The following is a 19951-nucleotide window of genomic DNA, read 5'->3' as shown; positions in this document are numbered from 1 at the left end:
AAAATGAAACATGAAATTGATGAAAAACATTCTTGTTAATTTTAAACTTTTAACCTTAAAAGGTTTAAACCATTCAAGGTTTTAAACCTTGAACCTTCTTCTTGAAAAACCTTCTTCACCTTCTTGTTTCTTTCTCTCTATATTATGTTTCTTTGGTAGAGAGTTAGTGGGGAGGATATTTTTAATATTCTTTCCGAAGAATGGACATTGATATGTCCAAAGCTCCGCCAATTTATGTAGATGCATAACAATATGATTATTATCTATAGTTATTATATTACAAATTGCTTTTTCATATCATATACAGTTCAATAATTATTTTCTTAGTCTATATCATGTAAATTCATCTATAATTTTGTTGTATTGTAAGCTATTGTATATAAGTGTATAAGCCAGTATATTATATTGTAATCTACATAAATAAAGTACTCAATCAATCAATCAATCAATCTCAACATGGAATTGATGAGAATTCATTTAATAGCTACAAAGATGTTGAATGCAAAAGGAATGTTAATCAAAAAAATTACAGAACTAAATATGAAATTGCAGTACTTCAAATGCTGTTGAATACATAAATAAATGAAGCTACTTACTAGTTTCTAGTCTCCCAATTTTCTAATACATAATCATATCGGCGTATATCAATGAATTAGCAAAACTTGAGAATTCCAACGAGTCACTATTAATATAGCAGAACCTATGAAACGATATATTACATAATGAAATGGAAACACAGAGATTTTGTCGTCACCACATGTATACTTTTAGTAGAGGACTATTGGAACACAATACATTTTATCAAGTACCATTTTTTTATCAAATCATTGAAACGTTACTTGATATTGAATGAACTTATATTATGTTTAAATAATTCTAGTAGAAGTAGTCCTATACAGAGGACTATGGTTTCATGGCCATACAGATCACATCGTCAAGCTGACGATGAAAAATCAAACTCAATAGGAATGATGGATGAGGTTCACAACTAATGTAATTTGTAAATTGAACAGGTTAGCCAAAATGAGAACATTGTATTTGTTTTTTGAAACTGGCATTTGTAGATGATCTGACAGCTATTGTAATCTATTAATAAATGAATCAGAAACAAATATGACTCATGAAGAATATTATACTATAAACTCAAATATTAAATAAATTAGATTACCATATTGAATTAGTCTTGTGGAACAGGTCTGTATAGCTGTTCTCAACTGATGCAATTTATTAATTAATGAATCAAAAATAAGAAAAAAAATATGTCTGATGAATGAAGAATATTATATTATAAACTCAAATATTATTCAGTGTTATGAAGTAGGATTGTGTACCTGTGTAGTTGATCTCACAACTAAGTTGTACAAGGGTACAAGTGAAGTATTATCTGCAATATAGGCGTATTTTTGTTTATGTTTGCAGTACTGTTGATTTGCGTTTGTGATGCATACTTCCCTTATTTTTTCTTATATCTTTAAAAGTTCTAAACTGGTTTTCAATTGGATCAATTTCATCATGGCTGTTAATTAATCATGGCTACTTTTCATTTGCACCAACGTTCAGTGAACTGTCTTTGTTGTATCAGGGGACAAAATCAGCCGAAACTCATTCGTTGTGATAATAGTTATTTGTGCAACTAGTGCGCAAAGTGACAGTTTGCTGCACCGAAAGAAACGTTTACGTACGAGCCGCAGGCGAGGGCGGAATGGTTTCTTGAGTGCATCAGAGGAACTTTGCGCACGTATTTCACATTAAATTTTTCCTACAGTTACCATTGAATATGAAAAGTGGATAATTATGGGTAAAATTCCCTGAAATCCATCAAATGTTTTTCTGTGTAATTTTATTATTAATAAAAAACTTAATTTATTTAAAATTGAATAATAATAATTGAATTATAATGATAAGTAATTCAATTGAAAATTTATGTGACTGCTTGAAGGGGGTTTATCTTATGTAAGCATTGAAATAACTATAATCAAGGCAAATAATGGCAAGGCAACGCTGTTCTCCACTGCCATTATAACGTGGGCCTCACTATGAGTATTACCAACTTAATTTTTATTTTCCTGCACTGGTGCTCCACATAACCTACTAACTATTTTGCGTTGTCATGCTGCAAATCTGGCGCACTAGTGCGGAAAAGTGATTCTTTGCGGCCTGCAATCAGTGCACAAATGGTCACTTTTCAAGGTAACTGTAGGAAAATGAGATTTTTCCGGCTCGAAATCGGTTTTCAAGTCCGAGGCCGTAGGCGGAGGCCTAGAAAAGATTGAGAGCCGGAAAAACATTTTTGCCCGTGGTGCGAACGCTATTTTTCGCCACCCACAAAAATAAACAATATATATACATATATATGAGAATAGTTGTTTACTAAGCACTTCCGAAAGCAGAAGTGGAAGGTGATAGCTCTAGCAAATCTGAGGTAATCTGAATATCAGGAAATTGTCCAAGTATTTTTATTTTTCATTCTGATTTGTCTAAATAACCTAAAAGATGATGTTCAATTATGTGGGAGGTTGAGTTTATACTTTTTTATTCTTTCAAATGACAATATGATGATATCATTATAAATGTTTTAATTATTGAATAATGAACACAAGTAATGAAAAGTTTTTTGATCACCTTTCTTAGTTCCATGTTAGCGGCTGGAATGGGTACTCTTTCCGGCCTAGGCCGGAAAGAAACCTGTTCTGACGTCAGACGAGAGTCGTCTGCAAACAATGTCTTTCAGATCTACGTAGGGACTGGAAAACAGCTGCTTTCTGTGCAGTGTGGCGAAAAACACTGTTCCCTTATTGTACTGAATGTTTCAATGCATTTTTACTCCTGATAAACTTTCCAATCACCACAAAACGGATGGCCGGGTTTTTTCGCTCAGGAAATCATGGAATGTCATGATTATGATGTTAATCAAGGGCGAAATTCATTGAAACTTTACAGGAGCAGTGTTTTGCAACAACGAATGAATTTCGGTAGATTTTTTCCCCTCTACCACAGAAAACGTTGGTGCAAATGATAAGTGTAGCGGCCATAATTAACAGTATGCCAGTGATGATGGGATTGCAATATCAGTTTAAAACTAGCCTAGATATAAGCACAAATAAGCAAAGAATGCATCATCAACAGTACAACCAAATAAATAAAACTTCAGTATAGCACCGATTATCCGGACATCCGCTGGATGATAAAAAATTGAAATCTCCTAAAAACCTAAAGCCAGTTACACACAGATTGATTTTTTGCCGTTCTTATAAATTCTATTAGATTAAACAGATGATTTCAAACAGATGATGTTTGTCTGGCTCCGTTTAATCTGACAGAATTCATAAATACGGCAAAAAATCGAACGTCCAAAAATTGATGTGTATGTAACTGGCTTAACACATTCTGTATTTCAAGCAGCAAATTGGTCCGCCGCATTCAAGGTGCCGTACAATATTCTAATAAATAAAAAAATTAGTTACTGTACATTACTGAATGGACACAACATGGTGTCTATTTAAACTAGGATGTGGATGAAAGATAATATTGTATTCAAGTCATATTACATACGACACATACTACTAAGTACTGTAGGCCAGAGTGCAAAGTATTACGTCTACACTTAGGGTAAAATCGATTATCGAGAATCAGTTTTCCGGATATTCGTGCATCAATTAGGATAAAAGTGGGCTGTCCACTGAAACCGATTTCGTCCGAACTAGCATCGGCCGAAAACTACCGAACTCGTCCGAACGATCCCCCAACAAAGAAAGCTATAGATGCTCGTTCATTGCAACAGGTTTATACGTCCGTGCACGGCCGTCTCCGGCCGATCAAGTCTTAGATCCCAATCGAATGGGATTTTCCGGCTCTATCCGACCGAAGTCGAGCTGAGACAACATCATTCTAACCTCAATTTTTTTTCACAGTCTTGTCTGTTTTTGTTTTCTGAACTTGTTCTGTTTTATAAAGTTGTAACTATGGACAATGAAAAGTTGATAAGTTTGGTTCAAGAGCATGTTTCATTGTGGGATGTGCGAGACAAAAGATATCATCGTCGTGATGTTCAAAGGAATCTGTGAACAAAGATTGCTGAACAAATAGGATCTGAAGGAAATAAATAACTAATTTAGTAGATATTCGTTTATTCAATTTTCAAAATCTCAATATATTCATTGTTTATGAAAAATTTTGGTGGCTATGATAGTAGTTAATTCAATGATTGGGAACTAGACTGACGTAAACGGTTCCAATGGACTACCATATTCGGCCGAATTAACGGCCGGCAGATTCGTCCGATCCAAAGGCCGAACGGATCGGTTGAATACGGTTCCAGTGGACGGTTACCCTAATCGGTGCTCTACTGTACACCTAGCTGACAATGATTCACTAACCCTCATATACAGAGTGATTCTTAATTATAGTAAAATAATTTAATACGTGATAGTAGAGGTAAAAATAAGAAAAAAACTCTTATAAACATATATCCATAAACGCTTAGCGTTCCTCCACTCTGTATAGGAAGATTTCGCCCGAAATTCAGTTCCTCTGGTGAAATACACCGATGCTGAATTGTTTGAGGACTAGTTTTTGAAAAACTTATGGTGGATTCATATGGAAAAATATCTGAAAAATTGAATAAAACTAGTCTGGAAGCTGTAGTGTGAATAGTTTTTCAGAAAAAAGTTGAAATATGCTACAACCTATGAGTTATTAGTTCTCTCCTCATAAAACAGAAAATTTTTGTGGTGTAATGTGCTACATAAGAATACTTTTATATAACTTTTATTTAAATTTAGTTTACACAGCTTACATAATTCTTTTCAGAAATAAATTTTCTACAATTTTTATTGCGAAAAATTATTTGTTTACTGGTCATTAAAGAAAGTTATTGGGCACCAAACGTAGAAGTCTGTGTTTTTCTACTTAGATTTTTTTCCATATTTCAACTTTTTTTCTCAAAAACTACTCACACTACAGCTTTCAGACTAGTTTTATTCAATTTTTCAGATATTTTTCCATATGAATCTACCATAAGTTTATCAAAAACTAGTCCCCAAACAATTCAGCATCGGTGTATTTCACCAGAGGAACTGAATTCCGGGCGAAATCTTTCACCCTGTATAGCTCGCTAATGAAGCGTTTATGAATATATGTTTATAAGAACTTTTTTCTTATTTTTACTTCTACTATCACGTATTAATTTTACCATAATTGTTAAGAATCACTCCGTATTAATAAATTAGGAAGAATCAGAATATGAATGAAGTACGAAGTCGACTCACCTCACAGTTTCCTCTTTGAATGTTTTGGAATGCGGCGCGGACACCCTGTGCCTGAGGGGTGTCCCTCCTCCGAGATTGCTGGCGCCCGCGAATCCGGCATACTCGCCACTCCCTCTGATGGCGTCCTCAAAGGCAGGAGGGGGTGTGGAGCACGAAGGCAAGCCACTAACATACCCGCCTATAGGAACAGCAACTGCTACATGGGTCTACTTCTAAATTGCACTCTTGTCTACTCACTAGATATCCAAAAAAATCTGAATAAATGCTGGTGAAGGATTGGGTCACCACCTCAAAAAAAAATCCAAGTTGATACGATGTTAAGGTTAAGGTTGAGATGTTTGGGTTTTAAGATGGTCACCACCTCCGGTAGGATGAAAAAAAACATGTGTTAAAGTTTCGGTCGGTAATTTTTTTTTCAAGTTGATAAGGTTGTAAAATGTTAAGGTGGTTTGACATGGTAAAGTTAAGACGTTTGGGTTTTAAGATGGTCACCACCTCCGATAGGATAAATAAACATGTGTTAAAGTTTCGGTCGGTAAAAAAATATTTTTCAAGTTGATAAGGTTGTAAGCTGTTAAGGTTTCAGTCAGTTAAAAATATTGTGATTACACCTGTTCTTACAGGAAGGGATAAGTGGTAAAATTTCGCAGATTCAATAGTACATTGACACTGCTACATCATGTCCAATTCATTTACATTTCACTTGTTATTTCAGTAAAGAAGGTGTATCTATGTATTCATGTATATTTCACTCGTTAATTCAGTTTGTCATTTCATAATAATCTGTGTAAACTAAATATTCTGCTAAGTTAAAGCTTTCAGTTTGAATTTAAAATAGTGTAACAACCTAAATTAGTATTAAAAATTGTGATTTTGACAATATTGACAATAAAGGAAGGTTGAATATATTTGTTACCTTTGTATTCATGTATATTCACTCGTTAATTCAGTTTGTCATTTCATAATAATCTGTGTAAACTAAATCTTCTGCTAAGTTAAAGCTTTCAGTTTGAATTTAAAATAGTGTAACAACCTAAATTAGTATTAAAAATTGTGTTTTTGACAATATTGACAATAAAGGAAGGTTGAAAATATTTGTTACCTTTGTATTCATGTATATTTCACTCGTTAATTCAGTTTGTCATCTCAAAATATTACATGTAAACCAAGTATTCTTCTTCTGAAAGTTAAAGCTTTCACTTTACAAAAGATTAATAATCGAGTAAGAATCGAGATTAGTATCTGAATTTTTCAAATAAAATCGTGGTTTTGACAATAGAATAAGGTATAATGTATCTGTTACCTTTGCATTCATTTATATTTCACTAGTTAATTCAGTATTTACGTATTTTTCGAAGAATGTAAATTACAAAACTAGACATCATATGGATTATCTACAGAAAAATATGTATTAGTCATGAGGTTTTATTCAACTTTCTTCATTGATTTATTAATTAGGTTTAGGGCCCTATTTTTAGAGTTTTAGAGTCCTATTTTTTAGGTATTAGAGAACTATTTTCAGGGGTTTAGGGTCGTGGTATTATCCAAACTTCGCTACATTAGCAAATAATGAAGAAGTCATTCTATTTATAAAATCCCAATTTATTATCCATATTCAAAAATTCAATTCAAGAAATTCACAGATTGATTTTTATTTTTTCAAGTGAAATCTTGGATGGGGCCGCTAAAATTGGGCATGCTAACAAGAATTAAACTGCACAGTGTTACATTGATATAAGAGGATTTCTTGGTACATTTATGAGTACTTTTTTGTTATCCACTGGCCTCAGACTAGGTAGGGTCAAGTGTTGGGTAGTGTAGGATCTATATTCATTTTGTGGAATCTCTTTCAATGAAATGAAAGAGATTCCACCAAGACATCAAGTTGGAAGTTCTGAGTTTTGTGAATTTGCCAACATCCCAATTGATTTCAATTATTCATCTGATGGGCATTCAAATAAAAATATATTGACATGAAATTCACAATATTTGCAAATATAGTGGAGTTTAGGAACTGAATTAATTTCATTAAAAGAGTATCAAAAGTTGAAAAAAATTGTTAATTTAAGATCCCGTAGACCCAAATATTATATTATCTTTATTTATTTCCTCGTTTATCAATTAACTCTTGATTTTAGAAGCCAGATTTTCACGAGTTTACAAAATAACCTAAAAAGATTAAGCGGATGTCTTAAATGAGAGATTTTGCTTCATTGTTTCAATTTTTCATGAATATACTCGTAGTTCAGTGGCGAGGCGTTCGGCCATCGTTTGATGCGGCGATGAGTGGAGGAATTGGACTAAAAATATTTAAATAATATCAACTCTTAAATGTACATTTGAAGGCTTCAAAACCCGAACTTATGTTCAAAATCTCCGAAATTAAAAAAAAAACCGATAAGAATATGATGAGTATGACGCTCAATATGAATATGAATCTCAGAAAGCTTGCGGATCACTCCAGTCCCCCTACAGTCCTTGGCTAGAGCCCTCAGCCCACACATCATATTCTTATCGGTTTTTTTTTTAATTTCGGAGATTTTGAACATAAGTTCGGGTTTTCAGACCATTCAAATAATGATCGAAATACATCGCAACTGGCTGCGATGTATATAGGCTTCGCGCATTCTCTGCTACTGTCGGGGGTTTTCGGTAGCTGCGTTCTCCTCTTCCCCACGTCCCACAATCACTACAGCTTTAACGGAAATTTGCGTATTTGAAATATTATTGTTTTAGAAGTGAGGTTATTCTAATTCGTGTAGCCTGTTATTCGTATGAGTTTTTTTTTTTTGAATGAATGAATGAATTTTATTTCCCAAAACAAAATACAAAAAAGCTCTAAAAAAATAAATATAAGTATATGGTTTTGAAAGAAAAATGTACAGAAGAATCTGGGGACCAATATGTGACGGAGGAGTGAGGAGAGCCAGATTCAATGTTGAGATAGACCAGGCCATTGGAGCAGGAAATATGGTGCGTTCCATAAAGCCCAGAAGGATTGAATGGCTTGGACATTTAGCCAGAATGAGTGACGAGAGGATACCATCAAGACTCCTGGAAGAAAGAATGCTTGGGACGAGAAAGAGAAGTCGACCACGGACAAGATGGCTGAACGACGTGATTGGAGACCTCCGGGTGCTGGGCGTGGCAAACTGGCGACGGAGTGCTCAGGATAGAGACGAATGGAGGCGCTATGTTGAGGAGGCCAAAGTCCACCCAGGACTGTAGAGCCGGATGAAGTAAAGTAAAGTAAGTATATGGTACTGCACTTAAACCAAGATACATACATTTCTTTAATTACATATAATAACGGAATGATATCCTTTATATTATAAATAATAGTTATGAAATGAGTTGATAAAGTAGTCGTAGTTTTACAGTTTTTGGGAGTGTTTCATGTGCATGAATTAGTGAATGTGAAGTCTGAAGTGTGAACCATGGAGGAAGTGGAAGTGGAAGAAGTAAACAGTATAATTAATTTGAAAAAAATGCCATTCGGATCACTGCCTTTCGAACGCAAACTCCTTGTTGTACAGAAAGGTCGGCCATGTCCATCTCTTAAAAATTTAACTTCTTCAGTCACAGAGAGAGGTAGGGCATATACCCGGCACTTCACAATTGCAACATACGAGTCTTATAAATAGCTTTGTGGATGTGAATCGTTATCAAAACTCTTTTGCTGGCCGTGTATGTTGTTCTCTAATCAAAAGAGTGTCTGGAATTCTTCAGGCTATAATAATTTAAATGGTGTTAGCAGATCAGTCACACGAAAAATCGGAGCATCATTTACAAAGCGTTGTTGCTCTCTATAATTTCGGGAAGCAAATAATCGACGAAAGTCTAGATAAATCTTTGCGAGTTAGCAACTCTTTACACAATCAAAGAGTGAAAAAGAATGGGAAAATTTGGAAAATTTTAACTGATGTAACGTGTTTTCTCGGTAAACAAGAACTACCTTTTCGAGGTCATGTTGAGTCGGCTGAATCATTAAATAGGGGTAACTATATTGAAACGTTAGTTTCAAGATTACATACCGGACTTGAGTGAGCATCTCGAAAGCTCTTCAGTTTTTGAAGGCACATCTAGTGATATTCAGAACGATTTAATTCATACGATAAGTGACGTTTTAGTGGAGGAAATTAAGAGTGAAATAGAACACACTGAGTTTGTATCAATAATGTTAGACGAAACATCTGATGTCAGAAGTCGATCGCAGCTAACAACGGTGCTTCGATATGTTAATGGGGGGGGGGAAGTAAGGGAGAGGTTCGTTGGGTTCACGGCGTTCGTACGGCTGATCAATAATACAATGGATAAATTCAATTTCAAAGACAAGTTTGTTGGCCAAACTTATGACGGGTCACTTATCTGGGCTTCAAACAAAAGTACTGGAACTCACTGCTACGCACACGTTTTAAATTTAGGGATGAATGACATCTCAGAGGGTAATATTTTTTTCGACATTAAATGGCATTTCCACATTCAAATCCCATTACACACTTCAGGAACATCTAAAAAAACCTATCCCGTCATTTGCTCCCACCAGATGGTGTTTCTCATTCCGTCTAGTTATTGTAGTAAAGGAATATAGGGAACAAATAATCGATTTTTTCTCTAAAATCCATGAAAACACTGATGGCGCCTGGAAAGGAGTCAGGCAGACAAAGGTGTGCAGCTCAAGGGTTTGTCTTTTTTTTTGGAAACATTTCAAACCGTGGTCTTCCTGAATTTGTTCACACCGTTACTTGGGCGTACAGGTTTTCTTTTTAAAGTGCTCCAATCCGAAAATTTGGACGTTGTCACGTGCTTGAATGTTGTCCGTGAGTTTAAAAATGAGCTACAAATTGCTCGTAAGGGGCTTCTCCCTGTGAAACTACAGAAAGTGATAAGAGTGAATCATGTGAGGGCGAGGAAGTAGGTTTTGAACTGGCGTGGAAGAGGACAGTTTCCGAGATGGGTGAATCCCCTGCTACGAAGAGTTGACGGGAAAGGGACAATGTCGATGTCACGCCAAAAGACAAATATCGGAGGTTATACTTTGCTGTAATTGACAATCTTATAGGTCACATTACCAGTAGATTTTCCTCTATGAAAAATCTCACATTTTTTGACCTATTATAAAAATCATTTCACTACCTTTTCTGCAACTGAAAAATTTCCAGATCACCTACTTCTTGAACTGACACAAAATTATCCAAAATTCTTTGATTGCCAAAGATTGAAACATGAGCTTCTTGTATTTTATAAAACCAAAAACTTTCATAAAGCTCCTCACGAATTAAGTTTTTCAAAAAGGAAGGATAGGATAGTTCATTTTCGGAAATATTCAAATTGGCAAATTAATTTGCACGATCCCAGCAACAACAGCCTCAGTCGAGCGCAGTTTTTCAGCACTAAAACGCATCCATACATACAAAAGATCAACACAGACGGAAGATCGCTTGAGCTATTCTTTCCATTGAAAAGGAACTACTAATACTGCTGAAAGAAAAATTTACTTCTACAACACAGTGACTGAGAAATTGGCTCAAAGATCAAGAAGTAAAGGCATGACTCATCTTATTCAACTTATATTGTACCTAAATTTATCAACTCTAGATAATTAATTCTAACAATGTGGCAATTTAATGGCAACTTAATTAATCTTACCTTTTCACAATACTACACAAGCACACTATATATTTTCATACCACTTATTATTCATTGGACGATTCCATTTCAATTAATTTGTATTTTGATTTTCCCTGAATTAGATCGAGTGTATGAATCATATTAGTCCCCATTATTTTGGTCGTTGTCGCGTTTTGCCCTTTATCCATCGTTGGTCTATCCACGTTGGTAGTGAGTATGCACTGAAAATTATACAAGAGGTGTAATTGGAGAGAATTCTTCTCAGTTCTCTGTCTCTCAGTTCTCTGTCTTTTGTATTTCAGTTCAAAGGAAAATTTTCAGTTACTCCAAAAGTCAGCAATTTGCTAGTATTTCTAACATTTCCCAGAGGAGCCACTCGAGTGAGGGGGGGGGACCAACTGCGATGACCGGTGGAGTGGACCGGTATTCCACGCCTCGCCACTGTCGTAGTTGTTAATGTATTCTTAGTATTGAAATTCACTTCAGGGTATAAAAAATAATCAAATGTATTCTAAAGTTAAGCTTGAGAACATTAATTTTTGCAAATGGATTTATATCTAAAATTGTTAAAAGCCAAATTGAAAATCTTTTAAATTTTGATTGACATCGATTTAAATCATATTATATTAAAAAGAACACTTGAGATTGGCATAAATATCAGAAATAGTTGTGTATAATTTAAAAAATATTACAAGGTTAATAGTTATTTTCCATATTATCATTCGTCGCCTATTATGACAATTGAAGTTTCATTGAAATTTAAATGATTTCAACCTTCAACAAAATATATTTATGTGATTTTTTCAAGAAGTCTCATTTTTACTGTAAAATACTATGATATTACCCAGGATATTATTTCAATAGTTTAGGAAGGGAGTTAATATCCAGGTTAGGTAACTATTACATTAGACAAAAGTTTTATTTAAAGTACTTTAACTTTTCGACTTCTGAACTTGTAATTATAACATAAATTCCATACAGGGGAAATGATTTGGTCATTCAAGGTAATCCAGTAATCTGCGAAATAGATTCAATCGAAATTGAAACTTGGCTCAAGAAAATGACTCATGTTACCCGAATACCAAGTGAAATACACAGATAACATTACGTCCATTATCAAAAAGATGAAAGAATTTTATTAGTAAACTTGAATGTGTAGATAGTTTTGTAGTAGATAATCATGTTAAAATTTATCTACCATATTCAAGCACAATATTCTCAAGCCCTTCATTAATTTTGTCATTTACCAAAATCAATTCACTTTAAAGAGAATTGATTTTCGTATCTCTACTTTTACTGATTCTCATAATAATTCCATGCTTTCAAATATATACTCTAACCAAATCGCAGAAAAACTAATGAGCTTTTAAGCAGTTGAATGCAATCGAAGTTACCTAAAAATAGCTGCAGAAAAGACATTTTGAATACGCATAAATACAATACAGCAGTGTTGATTAAGTGATTAAAGCTTGAACTATTATTTAAAAATATATATGTGCTATCCAAACTTCAAATTGCATCGATTGTTATAATTCAGCAGCAGATGAATAGCAAGAAAGCTTCCAAATATAATAATTTAAACTACAATAACAAAACAACTTAAATATAGTTAATAAGTAAAGGCAAGAACAAAACAAAAGAAGTAACAATAATTTGTTGTGGAATGTCAACATAAATAAAATCGTGATGGCTTGAACAGTTTTATACTGTATACATGGATGTTCTGATCATGTACAGAGGTCCCCTTTGGATTGCTTGTTTGATTTCATGGTGGAAATCTAGGAGATTCAAAATTTGGAAGAGTTGGATCATGCTGCTCAGTTTTGGAAATGTTTGCTCTATTATTAGGGATTACAGGAGAAAACGTACCTTAATACAATAGAAACTGAATAAAAAAATTGAGAACAAATGCAACTAATATTTAAAATCTTGAACGAAACTAAGGATGGAATCATAATGCCTCATGGTAATAATTAAACCATAGACAAATGCTGACAACAAGTTTATTGATTAATAATGATAAAGTTTTAAAGTTAAAATCTCATCAAAGCACATAAATACAACATACAGACATATATTTTCCAACTACACAAGAGAATTTATGTAAACCTTGTCATAATAAGCGTTTTGAGGGTGTACATATAGCTAGCTACAAACTACATTTAGAGACGATTATTTTTAGAATATCTGTGGCCATATTTTCAAATATGGTGACAAGCGTATTCGGTAATCAATCACAGTTATGTAACTGATAATTAGAAATACAGTAAAGATGGAGATTATTGAACCAGACTTTGAGAACTATGTCAGTTTGGAAATGTTTTTGTGCCAGTATCTTATCAACATCTACTTACTACATTACACCTAGTAATTCTAAATACAGAACATCAACATTATGGATTGCAGTGGAGAGTGTCATGAAATAGTATTATTATACATCTTGCACATGCCACAAAAAACCTTTGCATAATTTCATCCTTTTAATGCGCTGTTGCAAACTTTTCAAAATTCTAGTTATGCACCCCAGGAAATTTTTCTTTTCATATAATGTCTCCAGTAAATTTACAACCTTTCTATAAATCCATCCTTTTAATGCGCTGTTACCAAATTTCCAAAATTTCAAGTTATGCACCTGAGGAAATTTTTCCTTACATTTATTTACCCAGTAAGTTAACAACATTTCTATATCTCCATCCTTTTAATGCGCTGTTGCCAAATTTCCAAAATTTCAAGTGATGCAGCTGAGGAAATTTTTCCTTTCATTTTTATAATATCTCCAGTAAATTAACAACCTTTCTGTAATTACATCCTTTTAATGCGCTGTTACCAAACTTCCAAAAATTCTAGTTATGCACCCCAGGAAATTTTTCCTTTCATATAATGTCTCCAGTAAATTTACAACCTTTCTATAATTACATCCTTCTAATGCGCTGTTACCAAATTTCCAAAATTTCAAGTTATGCACCTGAGGAAATTTTTCTCCAGTAAAATTACAACATTTCTATAATACCATCCTTCTAATGCGCTGTTACCAAATTTCCAAAATTTCAAGTTCTGCACCTGAGGAAATTTTTCCTTACATATTTTTCCCCCATAAATGTACAACATTTCTATAATTCCATCCTTCTAATGCGCTGTTACCAAATTTCCAAAATTTCAAGTTATACACCTGAGGAAATTTTTCCTTTCATATTTTTCTCCAGTGAATTCAATTAAAAAACGCATCAAAATACTTTAAAACTCAACAAAGAATAGCATTCATTGTCACTCAATGTGATATCATCATTTAGTATGCTATTGCATAAGAGGAAGTCCGCATTATTATAGAATGTAGTCTTGAAAAAATAGTTGTTCAATTAAAGCGTAGATAAGTATTATTCTCATTAGTTTCTATAGCATAAGTCAAGAATCTGATAGGAAGATTCTAAGTTTCAATGAGAATTGAAAAAAAAATTGAAGTATCGGTAAAGGAATTGATAATTATTTTTGTTAATGGATAACTTATAAAATGGAATATCCACTGAAGAAAACAACCGTACTACCTTTAGCAATCTAATCTAAAACTCCCACTGCAACCCTAAGATAAGACGCGCTGTATTCATATAACAGCCTATTTTTAACATCAACAACACTAGTTAATGAAATAATTATCAACTACCAACTTCCCTACACATATTTTCCACAACAATAATAGACTTTGATTGAAATCGATGATAGATGTTTCATTAAATCACATGGATAATAATAATAATAAGAAATCGGGATTGATTGAAATTATTGGGTCCTCTTGGAATGCCTATTCTATTGAAAATTTTCAATATTTTGAAATGCCTAAGCTATTTAGAATCCTTAAAATCGCATGCATATTAGCCTGACTTTCTTACACTATTAATCCTGACTTTCTTACACTATTAATCCTGACTTTCTTAGACTATTAATCCTGACTCTCTTACACTATTTAGAATAAAAAACTTCGATTGAAGATTCAATTTCTCATTTTTAGAATTTAGGTTCTAGAACTGATAGAAATGGAGAAAAGATTGAAGACACACTGAAAGTTCAAGGAATAGCAAAAAACATTATGATCCTCTAAATCCAAAATTCGAACATTGTATAAGCAACTTGAGAACAGAACGTTTTCAAAGGTACATTAGATGGAATAGCATGATTAACTCAATCTTATTGACTAGGAATTGATTATACTTTGGCACACAAATAGTATACGATTTTGAATTGATCTATAGAAAAATAAATTCAAATGAGTTCAATTCGCGGAGAAACATTCAAATTCATCACTCAATACCGTATCCACATTAGTCCAGTCTAGAGCTTGAAATCTTCATAATGCTAAGGATGAAAATTTCTTGAGTTTCGGAAATTTAGAATTAATTTAGTTAATAGAACAGGGGTTTGAGTCAACTATCCATAAAAAAAATGAAAATAATCATGAAAAATATAGCAAAAGAATCAAAAAATTGTAATAAATTGATTGATCAAGTAGGCCTACACTCAAAGATTTTCATGAAGGATATTGACCCTCAATATAAACATGATGAAGTAAAATTGATGACTATGTTAATTTGAAATAATTGTGGAACATTTAAAAATATTTAGACCTACTTATGTTTGAGCAGATCATGGGATAGATTCAAGCTTTTTCAACAAAATGAATTTATAAAATAATAATGTTCCTTTCAAGAATAGTTGTTGAACAGCATTGATTAATGTGTCATAGGACTTATTTGTTTTAATACAAGATTTCATTTGTTGTGAATTATTCCATTAATAGAAGAGAGTATTCCAGGCTATGCCATGAACAACGAAATGTCTATGTCGTATTCTTATTTCAAGTTTAACCGGTACAAACACAAAAACAAAGAAATTTTGAGTTCCTCAAGAAATTTTCATCAATTGCACAATACACTAAACTCTATTATACCATTCAACAAACCAGCATCCTTTCCCGTATACAAAACTACTTCCGAAAAATATATACTACCAAAAATATGATCAATAAAATAGCATCACATCATTAGGTATTTCATGTTTATAGCATTAGACTATTAAAAATATAGATATTACATAGAGAATATTATCCAAAAGATATTGACCGAGGGAGAATATTATGGAAAAACTGATCAAATGGCTTAATTGATTTAAATAGAGCCGTTGTGAAACAATTTGTTTTTAATTTCTATTTTCGTTGAACGTATTATCGACAGATAGGTGTAACACCCCAAGACCACGACTCTACATACAATTTGCAACAAAACCTGTCCAATTCTTAAATCAATCTTATTATTTAAAATCTATGGATTTTTAAAATAAATTATTATTAAATAATTAATTTTTGATATTTTTGCAGTTTTCATTACCGTACCTTAGTATTGAAATTTTCCTTACAAGCTTATAAAATGGAGAAGTTCTCCTATTTTTGAATATATATTGTAACCCTGAAATAATCGAAAAAAACCGTTTGAATTTAGGCTTTGAACTCCACCAATGTATTTTTTCAACTTTGAGAGCACATAAAAATTTCAAAAACGTCAAAGGAACAAATTATATGAATCTTATTGGAAATTCCTTCCTCTCTACAACCATATCCTGAAAGTCTTCTATTTATTAACGTTTTAATGATGGTGAGTGAGTCTATTTAAAAATATCCAAAACTTGAGTCGATATAAGATAGTTTTACAGGATATTTTTTGTTGCGAACTTCATGTAGAATCCATAGTCTTCGACTGTTACACCTTTCATGGGACAATCTCTATTTGGAAAGGTAATTATTTGGAAATGAAAGATTATTTTTTCGAGTTAGATCCAAAACTACAATTTTGTAAATTCAATTCGGGTGTTCCTGACTTTGAAGCTTCTAAGCATTGATTTTAACTTGATAAACATACATGACTTATGGGACAAAAAATAACTATCGGATCTAAACTACATCTGAAAATACCCCTCATATAATTGCTCTTCCTAATTTAATTGAAACATTCAACAAGTTAAGCGTCAAAAATATTTATAAAAATTCGTTCACTATATTTAATAAAAATGTAAAAAGATTTCCAATACTGAATCAAAGTAATTCAATACTGAACCTAAGTAAAGTCAAAAATGTTTAATGTGATGCAAAGAAGTCTAAACTAATTCTCAATTACACAGCCTAATTTCTTTGCATCAGAAGCTCGTCAATATTTATAATTCAGATTTAAATCTGCGCTACACAATAATATAACTATATAAATAGATATGCCATACCTAATATTATTTGACATAAATTCTAAAATGAAATACATTGGCAAAAGATATGCAACTTCTTATATAGAATACAAGATATAGAAGCAAACCCTATACCGTACTCTGATGTTTTTCAACTTTCAAGAATTATTTTGTTTTTCAAAGAACCGCGGTTGAGAATTTGCGCTAAAACCTAGTCTCAGACACTCCTACACAATTTTTTTTTAAATTGTAGCAAATTTTTCAAGTTAGTCAAGAATTAAAATGAAAATATTCAGGTGATCACGTGAATGAAGAGAGATAGAATGATGTTGATGTTATAGAAAATATGATATAAGAGACATGATTGATGAATGAATGATAAGTTTCAGTTAAAACCATCAATTTTTATTTCAAACTGAGTTCCTGGCTTATGATTTTGAGCATTACTAGTTATGAAAAACGCTCCTAACTACTGGAGACCTCATGAAAATCATGTTATCATGTTATCATTTTCCATGTTATTCAAAAACACGATTCAATCAATTTGGCATTGATGAATTCAACTTTAGGAAGTAGGTGAACAAAAAGTGATTTCTCATTATCAATCAAAGTTGATCTCTTCTATTCATTTACTCAATCATTCAACATAACATAACTTCCAGAAAAGTACCACAGTTACTCCATAGGATAGTGATTTCAATAATAGAAATTTCACATCTTTTCGGATAAAACTAGTTAATAGAATCAGATAATTTTTTAGTTCACACCATTTCTTCGGCATCAAACTCAATAGAACTGTCATGAATGATTTGGGATCGATCGGGTTTTCTTCCAACATCAATAACTTCTTTGCAAGTGTGACATAAATTTTCTCTACTAGGAAATTCTATATTTATTCCAGGAGGAGGAGACCTCTTACTTTTTCTATAAGTTCTGCGACGAAGCTCAGCTATTTTGGGAGATAATAGCACTTTACTATTCCTAAAGCTACTGCAGTCAAGGGAGCTACTTGTTGAATCAGGACTGTAGGATTTTTGGTAAACAGAATATCTGTTTGGACTGAGGCTCTGAAATAGACCTGATAGGAAAAATAAATACATAAATAAATAATCACAGGATAGAATTCATTCAAAATCATGAGCTCGAATAATGTTCTATCTAACATTGCAATTGGAAAATAATATAGAATCAGACAATAAAATGTAAAACACAATATATCATGAGAAAAATATTATTTCGATAACGAGCCGAATGATCTCGTTGTCAAAGTAACTTTCAAATCTAAAAGGTTTAAAAATAGACTGCTATAGTGAGGTTCACGTTATAATGGCAGTGAAGAAAGATAGGAGAAAAACGTTGCCAAATCTCTCCATTTTGCCACTGAGTGTGTACACAGCTGTTACTCAATTCATCCCATTAAATTTGATCTAATAATAATTACCATTTCCTTGATAAAATAATACATTTAATATCAAATTAATCAAGAATATATATATTTTCATAATTTGATTCAAAAATTTGCTTCCATTACTGAGATCAGATTTTATTTTTATACAAACCTGAAATGGCGGCTAATTTAAAAAGCTGTGATACAGTAATCTGAATTTCAAATCAACAGAAATTAAGTTATTTGGTAGGTATTCTATTCCAATTTCATTTGAAAATAATAGAAATCCTATTAAAAATAAGTAATTTGAATGGAAATAATTCTGAAATAGCCTTTCAATATTATTTATACCTGTACGAGTAGGTCTAACCTATACGTGTGAGCTAACTGAAGCATGAATAAAGTCTAGGATGAGATTTGGTTGTTTTTTGAGATGGTAGTTATCAACTTTTAAAATGTCATTTCAGGTATTTTAATTTGTGTTTCAAAATACATTTTAAATCAATCATACGACTTGTGTACTAAAGTATTTTGATTGAATGAACAAAAAAAATGGCGGCTGAGAATTGTTTGTCTACTTTTGTACAGTCACTGTCAAAAGAAAAAATGAAATCTTCTGGAAAACAGACAACATTGAAAAGCGAGAGAGAGATAGCGCTATCTGTTTTGTTGTATGATAGAAAAGGACAACAACGGTATTGTCAATCCTACACTGCCATTATAACGTGGACCTCACTATAGTAGTTAATTTTTAAAACATTTCAAGTGAATAAAATATTCCAAGTATTTCTTCTTCTTCTTTCAGTGTGGTATGTGTAGACAGGTCTTAGCAATTTTTCAAATTATTATACTATGAATCAAAGATTTTGTTAGCAAACAAGAGAAAATTTCAATTAAAAAAATGGTTAATTGAGAGTTAAAGTCTATCCTTCAGTACATTGGACCTACTATAATCACAGAACAAATAAGATTAAACTACAGAGACAATTTTCTGAAAATTATGTAGAACAAAACATTTCAATTACCCAAATCCTACATTACAACTAACCAAGAAGTCATAATAATAACTGCCATTGAAATTAAATTAAAATATACTTTATTAGGCGCAGTTAGTACTTTAAAGTCCTCTCCACCACTCACCTTGTCATTAGAGTTATTTAGAATAATTGTATTAGATTGTTGAAGTCGTCTATAAAAATTATAAAGTCTACATAATTTCCTCAGTTTAAAATATGATTTCAACCTAATGAAAAGCTTGGATTCAGTATTATATTATTTCAAATCCTGTCCCTAATTATTCTTAAAACAGTAAAATAGGCTAATATAAGAAAATTAATGTAGGGCAACCCTGATAATAATCTTCCAAACTCAATCAATATACATGTGGCACAATATATTCTATGAAGAGGAGTCTACTCACAATGTTGCGAGAATCAAATCACTTCAA

The 19951-nt window shown here is 32.5% G+C and overlaps 1 protein-coding gene across 10 annotated transcripts in view; it reads right to left on the bottom strand.

Moving 5' to 3' along the window:
- The window catches only part of LOC111044940 (phosphatidylinositol 4-phosphate 5-kinase type-1 alpha), a 153881-nt gene that overhangs the window by 39095 nt on the left and 94835 nt on the right, over window positions 1-19951 (bottom strand). For 9 of the 10 annotated variants that reach the window (XM_022330206.2, XM_022330212.2, XM_039442921.1 and 6 more), the window contains one exon: window positions 5268-5445. In XM_022330206.2, the coding sequence (XP_022185898.1) occupies window positions 5268-5445 (178 nt within the window). Of the gene's footprint in view, window positions 1-5267; window positions 5446-17863; window positions 18196-19951 lie in introns of those variants that run through there. The other variant, XM_039442923.1, reaches the window with a different exon arrangement.

This window comes from Nilaparvata lugens, chromosome X (genome assembly GCF_014356525.2).
Source record: "Nilaparvata lugens isolate BPH chromosome X, ASM1435652v1, whole genome shotgun sequence".
NCBI classification, from domain to species: Eukaryota; Metazoa; Arthropoda; class Insecta; order Hemiptera; family Delphacidae; genus Nilaparvata; species Nilaparvata lugens.
The sequence above is the reverse complement of the archived record's forward strand: the minus strand, read 5'-3'. Positions and strand labels throughout refer to the sequence as shown.